The sequence below is a fragment of the Gavia stellata genome, chromosome 22 (assembly GCF_030936135.1).
Source record: "Gavia stellata isolate bGavSte3 chromosome 22, bGavSte3.hap2, whole genome shotgun sequence".
NCBI lineage: Eukaryota > Metazoa > Chordata > Aves > Gaviiformes > Gaviidae > Gavia > Gavia stellata.
In genome coordinates, this window is record NC_082615.1 from 778,190 (window position 1) to 797,486 (window position 19,297).

The 19,297-nt window shown below is 46.0% G+C and overlaps 1 protein-coding gene across 5 annotated transcripts; it reads right to left on the minus strand.

The window, feature by feature from the left end:
• Window positions 1–2,360: 2,360 nt before the first annotated feature.
• On the minus strand, window positions 2,361–19,095 carry LOC104257276 (myosin heavy chain, skeletal muscle, adult). Of its 5 annotated transcripts, none has more exons than XM_059828002.1 (38): window positions 18,889–19,095; window positions 18,651–18,794; window positions 18,401–18,557; window positions 17,011–17,038; window positions 16,802–16,913; window positions 16,513–16,605; window positions 16,319–16,382; window positions 16,128–16,226; window positions 15,918–16,021; window positions 15,697–15,835; window positions 15,130–15,248; window positions 14,882–15,031; window positions 13,885–14,055; window positions 12,943–13,245; window positions 12,762–12,836; window positions 11,568–11,655; window positions 11,356–11,473; window positions 10,903–11,026; window positions 10,124–10,260; window positions 9,784–10,039; window positions 8,552–8,794; window positions 8,156–8,332; window positions 7,924–8,069; window positions 7,746–7,836; window positions 7,268–7,657; window positions 6,989–7,115; window positions 6,709–6,827; window positions 6,047–6,243; window positions 5,557–5,740; window positions 5,305–5,470; window positions 5,005–5,129; window positions 4,536–4,844; window positions 4,233–4,436; window positions 3,838–3,963; window positions 3,572–3,742; window positions 3,381–3,485; window positions 3,142–3,237; window positions 2,361–2,516 (listed from the first exon to the last, which is right to left on the minus strand). In XM_059828002.1, the coding sequence occupies exons 1-38, from the start codon at window positions 19,093–19,095 to the stop codon at window positions 2,361–2,363; spliced, it is 5,820 nt and encodes a 1,939-aa protein (XP_059683985.1). The 5 variants fall into 5 exon arrangements, with proteins under 5 accessions (XP_059683985.1, XP_059683983.1, XP_059683987.1 ...); XM_059828000.1 differs by having other exon boundaries at window positions 12,762–12,838; window positions 12,939–13,245; XM_059828004.1 differs by having other exon boundaries at window positions 12,762–12,815; window positions 12,925–13,245.
• Between the last annotated feature and the right edge of the window lie 202 nt (window positions 19,096–19,297).

A 19,297-nucleotide genomic window follows, 5' to 3' on the forward strand; every position in this document is an offset into this window, starting at 1 on the left:
TGGTAGATATCTCCTCCATGAACACGTCCAAGTTTCTTTTGAATCCGTGCAATCCTTTAGTTTGCAGTGACAAGGGGTTCCACAGCTTAACTGTATACTTTGTGAAGAACCCATGAGTCTCTGTCGTTCTGAATACTTTGCCTTCAGGTAGTTTCATTTGATTTGCTCACACACACTCACAAAAAAACACACACACACACAGAGTCCTCCACCTTCTGCCACCTGCACTCTTCTGTTTGTCTTACTGCCAGAGCCAGTTAGAACATCGATCCCTGTCAAGCCTCTCCACACTATGCTAATTTTATAGTTCTGCTTTGTATGCCCACTCAGTTCTCTCCTTTCCTAAGTCTCTGGGTTTGCTTAATTGGTCCTCCTATGGAAGCCCCTCCACACATCTGATCAACTTCATTGCCTTTGGAATCATAAATTCCTTGCAAATTCAGTTTGTCTCTTTTCATTTTCTCTTTTGCTACCACTGCTGATGAAATGAGTGGATATTTTCACACCGTTACGCAGCGCATGTGGAAGCCCTTGCTCCTGATGGGTAATTGTCAGCTCAGAGTCCATCTTTTCATATGTGACAGTGCATTATGTTTCCCCACGTGTATAGTTTTGTGGTTTTAACTGCACTGAATTATGTATGCTATTTAATGGCACTGTTTGCTCAGTGTCATGAAAGCCTTCTGCAGTTCTTAGGCATCAGTCATTGTCCTTACTGCCTGGAATAGCATTATTTCATTGGGAAACATTGGGTTCCTTCCTGTTCAACACCTCTTCAGCGTGCTTTATCAATAGCTTGAACAACACAAGCCCCAGCACAAATAACTTTTCTCATTTGTTCTGTGTCTCAGTGGATTATTTATCTGAGTGAGAAGCTTCCTTCTTATCCCATGGCTTTATCACTTCTATAAAAGCCTTTGTTGGGATACCTTGCTGAAAGGCTCTGGAAATCCCAGTTGATTATATCAGCTGCACCTCCCTGTCCACATGCTCATCTACCCTTTCAAAGGTTTCTGTTTTGATTCATATATAAGGCTGACTTGAACTTAATGGAATACTCCCTTGGGAAGGACACAAACTACCTGTCCTCAGTTCCCCATACCAGTTCTTTCCCAGGATGTGTTACATACGCTGGGCTGGTCCAGTGCTCACAGGGAATTCAGAAGCCGTGGCTGTGACAGTGAGCTCCAGCCCTTTGAGCCCTGCCCCAACAGGCAGTGATTGAGACTGAACATGATGGCTTTTTACCCCTGCTCTCAAGTCTCTGTTGTCAGTTCATGTGGAGCTCTGCGCAGGCCCAGAATCAAGCTGCCGTTTGTCTGCCCAGCTTCCTTGTTACTTTTCCTGCACGTTAAATGGAAAATCAATAGGCTAGACTGGAAATGCCAGCTACTAATGAATACCGCTGTGTTTCCCTTCCGCTGATGGACTACTGCAGCTGCCTCTTCTCTGCTCACTGTCTGCTCTGACCTCTCTTGCCATAGGCTACTGAGAGAAGCTCCTGGTTGAGGGCTTGAGTTTCTACAATACCACTAAGGAAAGCACCACATTGAACAGCTGGGCTCTCTCATCAGGAAAGAAAGATTCCCCCAGGCAGGGTAGTGTTTCAGAGGGGAGTGTGCCAGAGACTCAGCTTTTGTGGACACTGATCTGATTTACAGGAATTAAAGGAATTGTCACAGAACTGTCACCAGCCTTCCCCAGTTTTAGTCCATGGGGAGGGATACTCTTCATCGTTCCCCTAACTAATTAAATTCATGAAGCAAACATAGTGGACACTAAAAACCACCTTCTGTCAGCTTCCCAAAAAAACATAAACGCTGTTGGTTATCTGCCCTCCACAAATCTGCCTTGGACAGTGGCCAGCAAAAGGAGCAGCTCACACCTGACACGCTGCACAACTGGAAAGTGCTGAGGTGCTCTATGGGTAGATATAACATGAGATGTTGTTTGGGACACAACAGTATGAAGGCTGAACTGGCAGGAGTCACTGTCAGGAATTTACTGTCCTTGACTTCTCTTCATGTGAAGTCAAATTTCTATTCGTGCCCCCCCAGTCACTAAATAATAAAGAAGGTATAAGTAGTTAGGAACTAGGTGACAAAAAGCTGTACCATGGCATAGGTACATAAAAGTTATAAGCCAAACCTGTGATGTTATAGACAGCTCATGATTTTATAGACCTAACCAGTAAAAAGAGAAACAAATGAAAACTGAGTCTCATGATGTGTATGCAAAGGAATCTAAGGTCTTTACTCTCTAGATATTGACGTGGTTACAAAGATTAATTACAGAAGAAAGCGACAGAGGAGTTCACATTTTGTGCAGCCCTCAGGTCACTTTTCTGCCCCATGACATCCTCACTCTTCCTCTTCTATCTTCTTGCCGTGAAACTCCCGGCTCTTCACTCGGAGCTTGTTGACCTGCGACTCTGCAATGTCAGCCCGCTCCTCGGCTTCCTCCAGCTCGTGCTGGATCTTGCGGAACTTGGAGAGGTTGACATTGGACAGCTCCTCCTGTGCGGGGAGAGGGAGTCGGTAGTGAGGAGCCCAGGGCAGGGGTTTCACTCCTCCTGCGCCTCGGCCTTGCGGGGCTGCAACTCTTCCATGGGGGAAGGCACAAACTTCCATCCCCCACCCACCGCTGCTTACACGTAAGCCTCACACAGACCTCCTCACCCTCCCGTATTCAGGACCCCGCTGTGAAAAACTTCACCGGTACTGTGTCACTCTTGAGGAGCTATTTTGTCCCTTGGTCTTGTCATTTCTGTGCTTATTCTCCCACTACTTGCTGCCCAACTGTCAGTGTGATTTACTAGGTTGAGAAAGACCCTGAAGCCTTCTGCTGTTGAACAGCCGCAGAGATTCAGGAACTTCTCAGTCAGTGGAGGCGGTCCCCAGGTTTGTTTCGACTGACCTCCTGTATAAAACCGGCTGCAGAACTTCCCTCAGTTCATCCCCGACTGCTGCAGGGTGCCCAGAACTCAGCAAAGCCTCATGGCACGATACTAGAACAGCGTGGCCAAGACTGTTGTGTCTTGGCAGTTTCTTTCATGCCCCGTTCCTGGTATTCATACTCATCTCAATGTGCGTGCTGCCCCGATGGAAGGTGGCTCTTGCCCATTCTGCAAGCAATACTTACAGCCTCCTCCGCTTGTCTCTTGTAGGACTTCACCTTCGTTTGCAGCTTGTCCACCAGATCCTGCAGCCTCAGAATATTCTTCCGGTCTTCCTCAGACTAAAGCAGTTGGCAAACAGGGAAGAGAAGGAATTAATGCTTCTGCGTCATGTGAGGTTAACAATTCCCCTTGGGGATGGTGCGCACAAAATCTGACTTGCTGTGAGAAAACTCTGTCAGCCCAAGGAGGCCTCCTGCCTTACCTGGTAGGTCAGCTCCTTCACCCTCCTCTCGTACTTGCGCACACCCTTCACGGCTTCAGCGCTGCGCTTCTGCTCAGCATCAACCTCCCCTTCCAGCTCCCGCACCTGCAAAGAGAAGCCCGTCTTTGGAGCTTCCCTGCTCTCTCTCCAAGGGGCGTGCTCACTCATGCACAAATACCAGCGCTACGCACTCTGGCCTCCAGCTTCTGGATTTGCTTCTTGCCTCCCTTCAGAGCCAACTGCTCAGCCTCATCGAGACGGTGCTGCAGGTCCTTCACCGTCTGGTCCAGGTTCTTCTTCATCCTCTCCAGGTGGGCGCTGGTGTCCTGCTCCTTCTTCAGCTCTTCTGCCATCATGGCTGCCTGAGGAGAGCAAAGGGTCCAAGCCATTTTGGGGCTGGAGACAGTCTGGGAGAGACTACATCCACCACCAGCAGTGGAAGGACCGCCAAACTCACATCTGTGATGGCCTTCTTGGCCTTCTCTTCAGCATTGCGGGCTTCCTGGATCGTATCCTCCATTTCACCCTGAATTTGCATGATGTCTGTTTCCAGCTTCTTCTTGGTGTTGATTAAGCTGGTGTTCTGTGTAACAGGAAAGACATGACTCGTACTGTTAGACCTCATGCCTCCACATCAAGAGGTGAAAGTGTGAGTAATGTTTATGAAAATCTTTCATGCAAGAGTCCTCTTCAGAGCCATAGCAGCAATCCAGACATGGGTGGCTGGCTGGATTGGCCGTATCACAGCATGGCTGTTCAAGTGTTTACATAGTAATCACTTACAAGATGCACAGCAATCTCATTCTGTGTTATCCCTTGTTGATGGGACTAATTTCCAGCAGAGTGCCTGACCTGGGTATGGAGGAGCTGCACACGTTCAGTGGCATCCAGAAGCTCCTGCTCAGCCACTTTCCTCGACCGCTCCGTCTGCTCCAGGGCTGCCCGTAGCTCCTCAACTTCAGCCTGCAAGAGGTTGGCTCTGCGCTCCACCATGGCCACCTGCTCCTTCAGGTCCTCCTGTGTCCTGAGAGCATCGTCCAGGTGTAACTGGGTATCCTGTGACAGAGACAAGAGAAATTACGATGCGACAGTGTGCGCTGGGTACCAAAAAGGTCAGGGACTGAATTTCTTTTTCTGTAGCTTTGCTGGACTGACCTTGAGCACTGCCTGTGTGTTCCTCAGGTTCTTCTGTGCCTCTGCAGCCACGCGGTTGGCATGGCTCAGCTGGATCTCCATTTCATTCAGGTCTCCTTCCATCTTCTTCTTCAGCCGCAGGGCTTCATTCCGGCTCCTGATCTCAGCGTCCAGGGTGCTCTGCATGGACTCCACAATTCTGAGGTGGTTTCTCTTCAGCTGGTCGATCTCCTCGTCTTTCTCTGCTATCTTCCTGTCAATCTCAGACTTCACCTGGTTGAGCTCAAGCTGGAGGCGCAGGATCTTCCCCTCTTCATGTTCTAGGGAGGCCTGGACAAGTCAGCAGGAATAGTAACTTAAACTACTGTTTCCTTTCCAAGTAATCTCTTATGCACTACTTCATGAACTCTAGGCTTGCTTTCCTGCCATCTCTGCAGATAGCTACTCCCATACTTTCAGTCTCGACACCATTTATTAGCACTCTGTGTACCTCAGCTTCCTCCAGAGACGCTTGGAGTTCAGATTTCTCCTGCTCAATCTGCTTCTTGACTTTCTCCAGCTCATGAATCGCCTTTCCTCCCTCGGCAATCTGCTCCGTCAGGTCCGAAATCTCCTCTGTGGGAACAAAGACCAACGGCATGGTCAGGCACAGAGCAGAATGGCAAGGGCCCTGCCAACCAAAGGTGAGGGACATCACTGCCAACCTGCAGGCACAGACCCATGTGGAGCGGAGGGTAGCAGCAGCAGATAGTGAGAAAGCCCCGCCAGGAGCAGAGGGCCAGGGACTTACGCTGCAAGTTCTTGTTCTCACGCTTCAGCGTTTCCAGGTGATCCAAGGACTCCTCATAGGCATTCTTCATCTTAAACAGCTCCGTGCTGAGAGAGCGAGACTCTTTCTGGGAGGCTTCCAGCTCAGCCTGCGTTTCCTCATACTTCTGCTTCCACTCTGCCAGGATCTGAAGAGAAACGGGGCGTGAGTATGGATGTGGCAATCAGGAGGGGATGCTCTGCCCAGGAGTCCCAGGCCGGGAGCTCAAAAGACCTTGTCAAAGTTCTTCTGCTTCTTATCCAGAGCTGCGCAGGCAGCATTCGATCGCTCCACGTCAATCATCAGGTCCTCCACTTCATTCTGCAGCCTCTGCTTTGTCTTTTCCAGGGAGGCACATTTGGCATTCACAGCTTCAACGTGTTCCTCTGCATCCTGCAGGCGCTGTGCCAGCTTCTTCCTGGGACGAGATAAGCACAACGCCAGATTAGAGCTAAAGGGTCTACCGCATCTGCGTCCTAGCACCTCCTGAGTATTCGGCCTGTCTCAGCCTTTCTAGCCCTAAAGGCTACGCTTGTCCTTCCAATCTACACTTTTTCCACAGCACACTTTTCCTCTCTCTCCCCTTCTCCCCTCTACCACAAAGACAGTATATCCCTGCCTTCGTCCCATCCCTGTCCTAACCCAGTCTCAGAGACTCCAATTTCCAGTTTCCCTGGACAGTCTCAGTCTTCTCCAGCCATTCGACATCCCACTTCCCACGTACTTGGCCTCCTCCAGCTCCTCCGTGCGCTGAATAGCATCCGTCTCATATTTGGTTCTCCACTGGGCCACTTCGCTGTTGGCCTTAGACAGGGCACGCTGCAGCTCCCCCTTGGCTTCCTGCTCCTCCTCATATTGTTCCCGGAGCAAGTCACAGTCGTGGCGAGCAGACTGCAAGGCGTGGGCCAGGGCATTCTTGGCCTGTGGGGACATTGGGATTGGTAACATAAGTACTTGTCTTGAGGTGCCTCTTGATAGTGAAATTGACAGTGAAATTAGAATGAAAGTCTAATTAGGCAAATGCAAAGCTGGAAGCTGATGAAGCCTTCATCAACGTGTTCGGGAGGATCAGGATATGTTAGTGACAGGTGCTCTGGGGACAGTAATCTGCTGTTTCTCTGAATGTTTCGACACATGTGTCTGAGTCCTGTCTTAGAGAGTACCACCAGAATCTCACAAAAGCCTTGTGGATGACTTCCTCCAGCACCAAAATCATCATGCTTCCTTCCCTCTCTAGCTTATGAGTTGGGGGATGTGCATTACTGGTGTTCCCTCTGGCACTACATCTGTTTGGGGAAGCAATGTGGAACCAATCTTGGACCAGACAGGATTCTCCAGATGCTTTTAGGGGTGATGTAGGTTGTGGACAGTAGGGTACTTTCAGACCTTTATCTCTTCCTCTAGATGCCTCTTGAGTTCCTCAATCTGTTGGGTAAATCCTTGCTTGCCCCTAGACAGCTGAGAAATCAGAGCATCCTTTTCCTCCACCTGGCGTGAATATTCACCTGGGAAGGGTAAAGTGAAAAAAGGTAACTAGACTACTAATAATATAATGTTAAACCCCTGTGATCAGTAGCTCTGAGATACAAGTTATCATCTTGGACCCTGTGGCATCTTCATGGCATGCAGTCCCGCCCGTGGCACCTCAGGAATGAGGATGTCTCACCTGATTCTGTCTGCAGACGAGCTCTTTGAGTATTGAGGTCATTGATCATGCGCTGATTCTGTTCCTCCTTAGTTTTAATCTCACTCAGCTGGTCTTCCAGAGTGCGGCACATCTTCTCCAGATTTGCCTAGAGAGCAAACACAATGAAGGAAAGGAAATGAACACCCGCACTCGGCCTTATCCTCACAGCAGGGATTTTTCTTATGAGAATGTGGCTGGTAGATGCAGTCTATGTGCCAGTCCTTGACCCTGTGAGCATGTTCTACTCCAATTCCATACCTTGGCTTTGGAGACAGACTCCATGTTACTGGCCAAGTCATCAATCTCCATCTTCAGCTCACTCTTCTCTTTCTCCAGCTTCTGCTTCACTCGTTGCAGGTTGTCGATCTGCTCCCCAAGCTCAGCTGTGCTGTCTGCGTGCTTCTTCCGCAGGGCAGCAGCCGTGGCTTCATGCTGCAGCGTGGCCTCTTCGAGGTCACGGCGCATCTTCTGAAACTCTGCCTCACGCTTCTTGTTCATATCGATCTGAGCTGCAGTAGCCCCTCCTGCTTCTTCCAGGCGCTCGCTGATCTCCTCTAGCTCCCTGGAGAGGTCAGCCCGATGCTTCTCTGCTTTTGCCCGAGAGGTTCGCTCTGCCTCAATTTCCTCCTCCAGTTCCTCAATACGAGCCTGGGGAACATTAGGGACCCTTCACACCTCTGCCCTCCTCCTACCTGGCCTGTGTCTGGGTGAGAGAGGGGAAGGAGCAGAGACTTGCCTGCAGCTCCTTGATCTTCTTCTGAAATTGCATGCCCAGGGCTTGCTCATCCTCGATTTTGCTCTGGATCTGGCTGATTTCAAAGTCTTTCCTTTGGGCAAAGCAAACCGGGTTAGAGCTCAAAGAAAAAAGACAAGTGCACCAGCCCAGCACACAGCTGCCCCACAGCCACACTTACTTCTTCAGTTTCTCATCCAGCTGCTGCTTATCATTTTCCAAATCCATTATGCTGTCATGGGCCAGCTTCAGGTCTCCTTCGAGTTTCCTCTTAGCTCTCTCAAGGTCCATGCGCAGTTTCTTCTCTTGCTCCAGGGAACCTTCCAGCTAAAAAGAACAAGAGCATCAGTGCTCTGCTGGCTACACTTTCCCCTACAAAGTTTTCTCTTTCATGTAGCTACCCATGTGCTTACATCGTCCACTTGCTGCTCCAACTTGGTTTTAGCTTTGGTCAGAGTATTGACTTTGTCCTCTTCTGCCTGCAGGTCGTCCAGTGTCTGCTGATGGGCCTCTTGGAGGGCTTTCTTCTCTTTTGTCAGCTTGGCAATGGTCTCGTCCAAGGCTGCCATCTCCTCTGTGAGGTTTTTCACCTAGAAATATATGTATGTCAAAATTGGGTGGAAAACACGCCGTCTTGTTCAGTGAAATTGTCACTTTGCAGTGCTTGGCGAGGAGTTTCATTTTTCTTTTCTCTGCTCAGATAAGGCCCAGCTCAAATATTCCAACGCCAGAACATCCTGGCGTAGCAGGCTCTATTGCTTCAAGAAGCAATGTTTTTTGACCCCTTATGTGAGTCTCTGTGTGTATACCTTGTTTTCAGTTGCATGCTTTTCCTTCTCCACTTTGGCCAACGTTAACTCGAGATCATCTATATCTTTCTTCAGCTCTGAACATTCATCCTCCAGTTTTCTCTTCTTGGCTGTCAGCTCGGCATTAATTTCCTCCTCATCCTCAGCCCTTTCAGTCACCTCCTTAATTTTGGCTTCCAGCTGGATTTTGGTTTTGATGAGCTGGTCACATCTTTCCTCAGCATCAGCCAAGCTGTCTGCTTCCTGGTGGGGACACACAAATTTTTGTGGTTTGTAATGTTTTGAAGTTTCTCCGCACTCTCCTATGTATCACTGAGTAGGCATGTGTTAAAATGGGGGCTGAACCTGGCCTTCCACCCCAGCAACTGGAAGATCTTGCCCGGTGTCTACTGTCATCTGGTATCAACACTGATTCATAATTTTTTGTGTCTCTTAAAAATCCCTCACAGACAGGGTAGCTATTAGCATCCCTCATGCACCCACAAGCACAACAGAACAGTGTTTACTTCAGTTAATAGTTTCAGGAGGCGCAAGGTCCTGACAGAAAAAAAATTAGTACCTTTTTCTTTCCAATTGTCTCATCAAGAACCTTATAATATTTGGGAAGTAAAGGCTTTTCCATTTTTGAGAATAATTTAGTTGAGAAAGAAATTTATCGCTTTTCTAGATGCAGTAAAATTGCTGCAGGACTAATAAAATTCTTGCCTTTGCTATCAGCTACCTCTATGCCTTCTTTTCAGGCCATGACTGGCATTTCCACTGCTAACTAGTTGATCACTTTCTTTGTTGTTAAGAAACTGCCTTTTCCTAACTGAGTTTGAATGGGCAGTATCCGTGTTTCTGAAAGTAATCAAGGCCTTCTAGTGTAGCTGGAAGTAGGAAAAGTGGGTCCTTCTCAGGTTTTCCTTTACTCTGTCAGACAGATACCCTGCTTTGAAAGTTGAGTAGGTGGAGATACTTCCCTTGCAGTTCAGAGTTCTCTGCGGTGGATTACTTATTGGCTAGTGTTACACAGCTCTTTCCTCAGACAGCAGGAATGCTGAGCCTCATGCGGGGCTGCCGTGAGACTCACCACGCCCCTGCCAGTGCCTGTTTCCTCAGCGTTAGGGTGTGCAATTTAGACTGTTTTCTGCTGCACGTTAGTCAGCTTCCTGCAGGTCTCTGCTTAGGGTAAGAAGCATTTTGGCTGTATAACATTCTTTTCCCAAGAACAAATGAATGGTGATACTCACAGCCTGCACTTGGAGCTGCAGGTCGTTTTTCTCCTGCAGTAAGGCCACCATTTTCTCCTCTAACTCCTTCCTCTTTGCCTCAGACTTTGCAAGCTCTTCCTTGGTTTTCTCAAACTCTTCCTTCATGTTGGCCATCTCCTTCTCAGATTCCGCACTCTTCAGCAAGGGCTTGATCTTGAAGAACAGCTTCATCCAGGGCCAGTGCTTGACATTCATGAATGCACGAACATTGTACTGGATACAGAAGATGGATTCCCTGAAATGAAATTCATGTGTCTATTGCATAGCTTCGGCATTAGTCAAGTACCACGGGAACCAACTAAATGTAAGAAATGTCTACCTCCTCTCCACCATTCTCCGATACTCCACTCTCATCAGGAAGCCCCTGCACCTGGCTTGTGTGCGAGTGATGATTTCTGCCAGTTTGTCATCTCTCATCTCCTCCAGGAGTCCCAGCAGCCCAGCTTTGAAAAACACCTTGAGAAAGAAAATATTGTAGCATATCATTTTCAGGTAGTAGACAATAAAAGCACAGTCTTTCAGGATCCTGTAGTAGTCCTTAATGTCCATGAACAGCCTCACCTTGGGCCCCCTCCCAAATCCTCTGCCCAAGAGCTTATGAGCTTCCTATAAGCTCAGCCTTAAGCACTCAGTCCCTGTCTGACCTATGTGTTATGAGTTACGGCTTCCAGTTCAGCCACAGCCTCAGCCACACCTATGCCTGGACATGGACTGCAGTGAGCTCATGACCTGCAGACCTGGCTTGATGTTAGACCAATCTCATTGCTCTGGATCTGTCCATGAATTAATGAATAGTGCCTGGGCCTTATTAGCCTTCCTATATCTCACGCTGACCAATCTTCAAAACCAAGGGTTTATGACTTCACCTCAGACCTTCCTTATTGTCACAAACCTGTGATGATCTGGACTTTTGGTTCAACCTGACTACCATTCCACGGTCTTCCCCACTTGCCTTGCATGGGTACTCTGGGGCAGGGTACTTGCTGGTTAAGGCCCCTACCCTGCTAGTTCTGTTATGGTGCTGTGCTCCCTGCCCCTGGTGCAGCTGCCCGCCCTTACTGCTCCCTGACAAACTTTTAACAGAGGTCTTGTTTCTACCTTGGTGTGACCAAATCTGTATTGGGTGTGGTCCACATCAATGGACCCAAGAAGCTTTTCTGAAGCCTTCTTGCTGTCCATGAACTGTCCCTCTGGGATAGCACTTGCATTAAGCACTCTGTATCTGCAGAAGAAAACAGTACGTTAGGAAATCCCCATCACTGAAAAGACCACCATGATTGCACCCCATGGCCTTCTCAGATTCTGTCCTTAAATCAGTCTTATGCCTGGGGACAGTTCATCATTTCAGAACAGGATATGGAGAGTGTTTTCACTGTTACCTCTAAGTGCAAGAGAATCCTGATCTCAGCAATGTCATATCATCATGAACTGATGGTGAAACATTTCTATATTGCTGCTCAGCACCGATTTAAAGTATAATGTTTCAAGTATATTACAATATTCAGGGTCTTCAGCTTGGTCTGAATGGGCAGAAAGCTGTACAGCTCTTACCTTTGTTTGAAGTCAGCGTAGAGGACTCTGCTGGGGAATCCTTTCCTGCAAATTCTGATCCCTTCCAGCACACCATTGCATCGCAGCTGATGCAGCACCAGCTCATGCTCCATGGCACCTAACAAACACCACCATTAGTGACCACCCCATTGTTTGATACTCAGGAGAAGAGCTTCTGCTGCTCAAGTTTTCCTCCTATTGGATCCCCTTACCAGGTGTTTTTGTTTCATTTGGGATGATGCATCGTACAAAATGGGGGTGAGTGCTTCTCAGGTTAGCCATCAGCTTGTTTAAATTCTCCTGTGACATCATGAGATGAAGTTTTTATTATTAAACGTAAGCACTAGAAGCTTAATAGTGGATATATCAAACTGAGTGTTTCAGGATGCAGACCTGTCTTTTCTAAAACATCTTGCAGAACTCCCAAAGGGAAATTTGGAAACTGAAGGCTCTCAGATTTTTGGTTTTGAAATTCTTTCGTAGAATAATGTTTAGTGTTACTTTTCCTTGATCTCCTTATACAAATACAGAGCTGCCATCTCACAGCTTTTCTTCCAGCTTGTATTTCTTGTGATATGCAGTTGGGCATTTTAAGTGGATGACGTACTCTTGGCTAAGCGTGACTAGCGTCTGATTTGGCAGCTAAATAAGTTCTTTTTAAATGGATGAAATATTTGTGTGGCCCATGTAAATTGACCTTTTTAGTAGTAATTCAATGTCCCTAAATGTTTCCACCTCAGCCAAATGGAAACCTTGAAAACATAACGGAAAACTGACCTCAAAATTCATTAACTTGATGTAATTTAACATTCACTCTCTTTCCCCATTGAAGTGAAAACATTGCCTTACAATCTAACAATCTCAAGGCAGTTTTTTTGCTTTTGACGTTTGATCTATTCTATATGATTCTACAATGTGTCAAAACTGAAAATCTTCACAGATATGTAAAATAGGTATGGAAAATATCTCTGAAGTCTCCAGAGAAGATTTTCAGCAAGTTAGGCTGATTTGTCATTCACTCCCAGTATAAGAAGGTGAACTTCACCCTTTGGAGATTTTTGTAGAATATTCAGAAACTGTAATAGCAAAAAAAAGGCAGGTGGAATAAATTGGCCAAAATTTAGGAAGCAATATCAATACTTAGTTGGAAAAAAAAGTATGACTATTGACTAGGGAGTTCCGGGAGGCTGACAATATCATTCAGTCTCCTGAAAGAAAAGGAAAACCATGCAGACACTGAGTAGAGATTTTGTGGTGTTCTAAGGGGGTAGTTCTGTAATTTCCAAGGATGGCAAGGGAAGGATATTCAAAGAAGACAAGAGCTATGACAAAAACTGAAACAGACCTTTCAGATTCAGAATACAATTGTTTTCCATCTTCAAAGAGATAACCAATTCTGCCCTTACCCGGAAAAGAGCTGAGACAGTCTGGAAAGAAGAACCCTTCTTCTTGCCACCCTTCTTGCCACCACCACCACCAGCCTCTGCAAAATTAAAGAAAATGAGCAGATGTCTTTACCATTGTCTTTGAGATTCCCCTTTGTACAGTATGAACACATGGAACATGGACTTTACAGAGCTTACCTGCTTCCCCACCATAGCTGGCAAAGAGTAGAGCCAGTGTCTTCACAGATGATTTCTGGTACAACCCAATGACAGTTTCATTCAGGGGGTCCTTGTTCTTCTCCAGCCAGCCAGTGATGTTGTAGTCCACCGTGCCAGCATAGTGCACCAGGGAGAAGTGGGCCTCAGCCTTGCCTTTGGCAGGCTTGGGCTTCTGGAAGTTGTTGGACTTGCCCAGATGCTGGTCGTAGAGCTTGTTCTTGAAAGAGGTGTCAGTTGCCTTGGGGAACATGCACTCCTCTTCCAGGATGGAGAAGATGCCCATGGGCTGGAAGGTACCACAAAAAAGTGACAGAGAAAAATTATAATGATTTGAAGCATGTGCTATGAACATCAAAGGTACCAGTGTAGCATCTCAGCCTGAATAAGGGCCTAAGTTTGTCAGGAGTTGTTCTCAGCCAGGGAGCTTATTTCTGCCTTCCCTTGCCTTCCTGCAGCCTTTTTTCACAGAACTGGTAAGAACGTCTGTCCGGTTCAGGGTAGAATTGGGAGTAGAATTGGAGGGAGAAGTGGTAAATAGAAAAATAGTTGGGAAAATAGCTACAAGAGGCCTAGTTGTTTTGGAAAGTCAGGCGAGATGATATTTATTTCCCCCATTTGTGTGTGGAGTTCTGACTTCAGTCTTCAGAGGAAAAAAGGAAAGGAGACTGCCTCCAGTTTGTTTTGAAGAAGTCTGTTGGTGGGTGTCCAGGCTACATTTTCCATGCTTGAAGACCAGGTAATGCAGGACTGATGACACAGATTTGCATTACCTAATTTCTCTTCACCAGACTAAAATAAATTTCAGTGCAAAATATTTTGCTTAGCTGCCACTGAATGTCTGGCCACGAGTTCTTTCTGAGCTGAATCTGGCTCAGAAACATCACAGAATTCCAAAATACATTGTACACTTGTATGGAAAAGGTACCTTCTCAATGAGCTCAATGCAGGCAGCCAGGTCCATCCCAAAGTCAATGAACTCCCATTCAATTCCTTCCTTCTTGTACTCCTCCTGCTCCAGCACGAACATGTGGTGGTTGAAGAACTGTTGCAGTTTCTCATTGGTGAAGTTGATGCACAGCTGCTCAAAGCTGTTGAACTGCCCAAAGCAAGGAGAGGTGCACAGGTTCTCAAGGTGTGGCAAACGCCACAGGGTTTTGCTAGCATTCTCCTAATGCTGTTTGAAGTTCCCCAGCCAAAACACCACTCCTAGCCATACTGTAACAGTGTGTGTTTCCTTGGCAGGACTTCTACTGTAAAATTTACTGTCCTCTAAGGATTTGATTATTATTATTTTTACTTTTGAAATCAAGCTAAAAGTAACATTTCTTTTTTTACTGTGCTACTCAAAAGCAAATCCTTCAGTAACCTTAGCTGCAGCATTGTGTAGGTGTCTCAGCTCTCTGACCTCCCAGAGAGGGGAAACATCCTCGGTGTCCCACCCAAGAATTTCTCCACCCTCAGATCAACAACCCGGGGGTTTCTCTGCTCTGACACAGAAGTCCTACCATCATCACTGCATTCACAACACAGCAAAGATGCTGTGAACTTTCCCATAGCACTACCCTTTCCTTGGCTCTTCCAAGAGCATCCACACCTTTGGCCCACATCTGTGTGAGCCTTAGTCCTAGAGCTGTCTCTTGTTTGCAAAGCCTAAGACCTTTGCAAGCTCAAGAGCCTCTGAGACCATTTGTCAGAAAGCAAAGCTTTCTTCTACCTGTTGGCAGTGTTAGAATCAAAGTGTTTGTTTAGCAAAGCCATTTGAGGGTGCTAGTGTGGCAGAGAAGAGGGAGAGGTTTCTAGAAAACTGCAGATGATGTGGATAAATTTCTGAATCTTCTTAAAAAGAAGTGTGTGTCTGAGTCCTCATGACAGCTCCCTAGCTCTCTCTCCCTTGACTATGGTGCCAAATCCTTGTTCCTTACATCAAAGATCTCAAAGCCAGCAATGTCCAGGACACCAATGAAGTACTGCCTGGGTTGCTTGGTATCCAGTTGTTGGTTGATACGAACAACCATCCACAAGAACATCTTCTCATAGACAGCTTTTGCCAGGGCACCAACTGCATTGTTCACCTAAAGCAAAGAGGAAAGGACCAGAGTTACCTCCTAGGGTCAAAGAAGAATGCTCAAGTACTCTTTAAATCCATGTATTTTCAACCTCCAGATTCTACCTGTGACACAGTTTGACCTTTGGTCACGTATTCGTTCCCAACCTTGACTCGGGGATAACACAGGGCTTTGAGCAATTCGGCTGAGTTAAGGCCCATCAGGTAGGCAGCCTTGTCAGCCACTAAAGAGGGGGAGAGCGAGAGAGAGAGAAGCATTTATCTTTGGACAATGGCTAGAACTCTGCTGTTCATGTTCTAGAAATGGAAAAGCATTGGTCTGATCTCATACAGAAGGTCAGGGAAGGAATGTAAATTCCGGAAGCTAAGGATGGCCTTCTTTGAAAGCAAGTGCTTGAAGGTTTTACAGAGAGCGAGAGTTATCCTGTGTTGAAGTTGAACTTCCCCCTTTCAGGCTGTCTGTGTTTGGGGAGTATCCGTTGGATAAAGTAATAGTATTACCCATGATCAGGGAAGCACCTCTGCAGTTAGATAGACAATGAACAAAGATGCTTTTCCTCAGTGTTTTATGTGGTGACTCAGACCAAAAAAGGCCTGTCTATGGAGGCTCACATACCATCTCTGTAAACAGAGAAGTTCTTGGAATAAGTCAGTTGCTGAATTTGCTGATACCTTCTGTGCCATCTGGCTCTGCCTGCTCCTCTCGTTGTTTCTGCTTGAACTTCAAGTTCCCGTAGTGCATGACAGCCCCTGTCAGCTTGTAGATGGCGGTCTTTTCATCAGCAGTGAAGCCCAGGATGTCAATGGCACTCTGGCAACAGAATCAGTGAAGTAAAAACATTGCCTAACAACCCTAACAATCTCATTAAAAATATTTTCTTTATAGTACTTACATCTGTAGCCATGAGCTCCTCCTGGTCATCAATGCTGGGAACAGTGACCTCACCTTGACTGACATAGTGGAAATCATAAGGGTTGGTGGTAATGAGGAGCATGTCTGGAAGCAGGAAGAGGCAAGGCATGGGCTTAGTTTTGCCAACCAGGTAACAGAGGGGACTGTTGCTCAGCGATCATCCTCAAAAAGACATAATGATCCTTCCTACCAATTAGCTCTGGCTTCTTGTTGGAGGTGATCTGATAAAATATGTGGTAGCTTCTTTCTGCCTTGAGCTGGAAAGTGACTCTGGACTTCTCCAGCAGATCTGTCAAGGAAGGTAGAAAGAGTTAGGCACAGGAATGCACATGGAGGTGGGAATTTGGGAAGGAACGGGATCATGCCAGGAGAGTCTCTTACAAGTTTCAATGTCAGCAGAAGCCAGTTTGCCCGTAGCGCCAAAGTGAATTCTGATGAATTTGCCCTGTTAAGGAGAAGCAGCAACATTTCAGCCTGGATGGGTTCTTTTGACATCTTCTTTACGTGGAATACTTCTAGGGTTATCACTTATCTTGTAATGAGAGGGAGAGATTTTGTCCAAAGCAACAACTTACAAAGCGTGAGGAGTTGTCGTTCCTCACGGTCTTGGCGTTGCCAAAGGCCTCCAGCAGTGGGTTGGCGCTGATGATTTGATCCTCCAGCGTTCCCTGCCAGATGATAATGATTGCTGATTATGCTTTCCAAAAATCATGTCAGGAACAGAGGAGCTTGATTCAAGCTCCTATCTATTAATTAATGGTTTCATCCTCAAGCATTCCCTACAGGGTGATAATTATCCAGTTACAGTGTTTAGCTGACACGGCAATCACATGCCAAGTGTTTAGTCTGCTGTTCCTGACTCACCTGCATTTTGCCTGACTGCTCCTCCTTCTTCTTCTCCCCACTCGCTGCAATTGTTGCAAAGTACTGGATGACACGCTTTGTGTTCACAGTCTTCCCTGCACCGGATTCTCCACTGTCAAACCAAAGAGAGAAGCAGAGATCGTGTGGTGAGGCAGGAGGTCCCCTGGCACCTGATGGCCCTGAGGGGCCCAAGTAAGGAGTGTACATACGTGATGAGGATTGACTGGTTCTCGCGATCTGTGAATGAGGCAGAAACAAAGATGCTGTTAGTGGCATTCTTGAGTAATATAGAATACAATGTGTGTGATAAATAGAAGCAGTCTTTTTAGAGATCCTATGTATTATATGGATAGGGCTGGAGTCATCAGAGTTTGGATTTCTTCAATTTTTTTTAACCTCTGAGGTATTCATTTGAACTCCTTTTTCAGTCACTGAAATAGGACATTTCTTCTTAATGTAACCTATTTCTCTTATCAGTCTCTGTATGAATTGAATAGCGATGCAAGAATGCCTGTTTACTTTCCAGTGACTTCAAGAAGTCTGGAGCATTATCTTCCTCAGAGTAGTCTGTTATAGACATTGGTAGGTTTTGGTATGAAAGAACTCTCTGTAGTATTCACAGAGGTTAACATCAAATTTCTTGTGTTCTTTTTTAAGATGCCAGCAAGTATAACTAACTGCTTATACATCAGTGAGTCCTCAAACAATTTAAGAATCTGAGATCAGTTTATAACTGTTTCCCTTTAACAAAATATGCGTTGAGAAGTCTGATTAATTATATCCCATCTCTAACTAGCAAGGGCTTGTAGCCCCTTAATGTATGGGTCAAAAGAATTTTGATCTCCCCTTTATCTAACTCATTTGTAGAAGTGTAGAGATTTAATCAATGTTGGAAATATTTAAACCAGATTTTTTTTTTCTCCATTTCTTATTTTTCCTTTTCACCAGTGAATTCAAGTGAATGCAAGTCTGAATACAAGTCTGTTTTTAAAAGCACTGACTAAAAGAAGGAAGAAAGAAGATAGCAAATGTGAAAAAAACCTGCTAAACTACTTCTTATTCATGAATCTGCTCCAATGTTAAAAGTGGAAGTGGAAAAGAAGGAAAAAACATTCAAATTATTCTATTTTTATTCAATATTCAGGGCCTTTTTTAAACAGTCAACATTATTGTTCTGTGATGTTCAGAAATGTCCTTGTGGAATCATGAAAAAACTGTAGATGTTTGACCATCAAATTATTGATTCCCTTCTGCATGTTACAGTTTTGGTGCACAGAATTCTAGTCCTTTCTGGCCAAGTAACTTTCAAATCAGCAAATCAGATCTCAATAATAGGTAGGGAAGAATTTTTATTTCACGTGACTCAGTTCATCCTATTAATTATTCTTCACTGTAACTTTTTCAGTGCTCGTGTCTGCATGCTATCAGTTAGAGTTTTTAAAATCATTAGGCCAGAACTGTGTCTGTCTCATGCATAACACCAGCAACTGTTAAAGTAAGTTAATTAAAGGCTCATGCTGAGGTTTACATCTCTACACACAAATATTTTTTCTAAAAAAAAAATGTTATATCACCATGAAGATGCTGCCATTGTCTCACCAGTCAGCATGAACTGATAGGCGTTGTCAGAGATGGAGAAGATGTGTGGAGGGGCCTCCTGGCGCTTCTTGCCTCGGTAGGCCAACACCACCTCCGGGTTGTACACCGGCAGCCACTTGTAGGGGTTGACAGTGACACAGAAGAGACCCGAGTAGGTCTGCGAGGAAGGGAGACAGCACGTTGGCTTCCACTTAGCCTGGCAGAGCAGTTCCTCCTAGCTACCCAGAGGAAGACTGCTGCCGGTACTTACGTAGATCATCCAGGCTGCATAACGCTCTTTGAGGTTGTACAGCACAGCGGGTTCATGGAGGTGGGTCATCATGGCCATGTCCTCGATTTTATCATACTTGGGAGGGTTCATGGAGAAGATTTGATCTTCCTTCACTGTCAGGGTCTGTCAGAGGAAAGAAAGAGATGCATGTATGTCAGCGAAGAGCTGAGACTGGGAATGAATTACATACAATTTTTAAGCCTTGATTTTTACTCACTTCTCCTGCTTCAGACTTGACAGTGACCTTCCCTGATTCTTTGCTCTGGATTGTCCCTTTCACAAAGGATTCCTTAGGATGCACCACGAAGACTGAAGTCTTGGCATCAAAAGGCTTGTTCTGTGCCTCAATTCTCTCCTTTTCCGATTTTCGGAGATAAGGAGCTGCCTCCCCAAAGGCAGCCATCTCAGCATCCGGAGAGGACATGGTTGCACTTACACAGGAGGCACAGTCAGCTGCGTACTCTGTAGGAAAGAAGATACGTTGAGTCAGTGAGTGAACAGCTTTATATGGAAGAGAGGAAATCTCTTGCACTTTGATCTCTTCAAATATTTAAGTAGGTATAAAAAAATCAAAAGTTGGATTTAAATTTCCCAGTCTTGGCTGAAAATACTTGTATACTTTTCTG

Excerpts from the sequence above, each read along its gene's own strand:
- LOC104257276 (XM_059827999.1), bottom strand. The coding sequence starts at position 19,095 with ATGTCCTCTCCGGATGCTGAGATGGCTGCCTTTGGGGAGGCAGCTCCT. Across the intron at positions 16,914-17,010 it reads AACCAGTCAATCCTCATCAC|TGGAGAATCCGGTGCAGGGA; the intron begins GTATGTACACTC and ends TTGGTTTGACAG. Across the intron at positions 16,227-16,318 it reads TTCTGCTGACATTGAAACTT|ATCTGCTGGAGAAGTCCAGA; the intron begins GTAAGAGACTCT and ends CTTCCTTGACAG.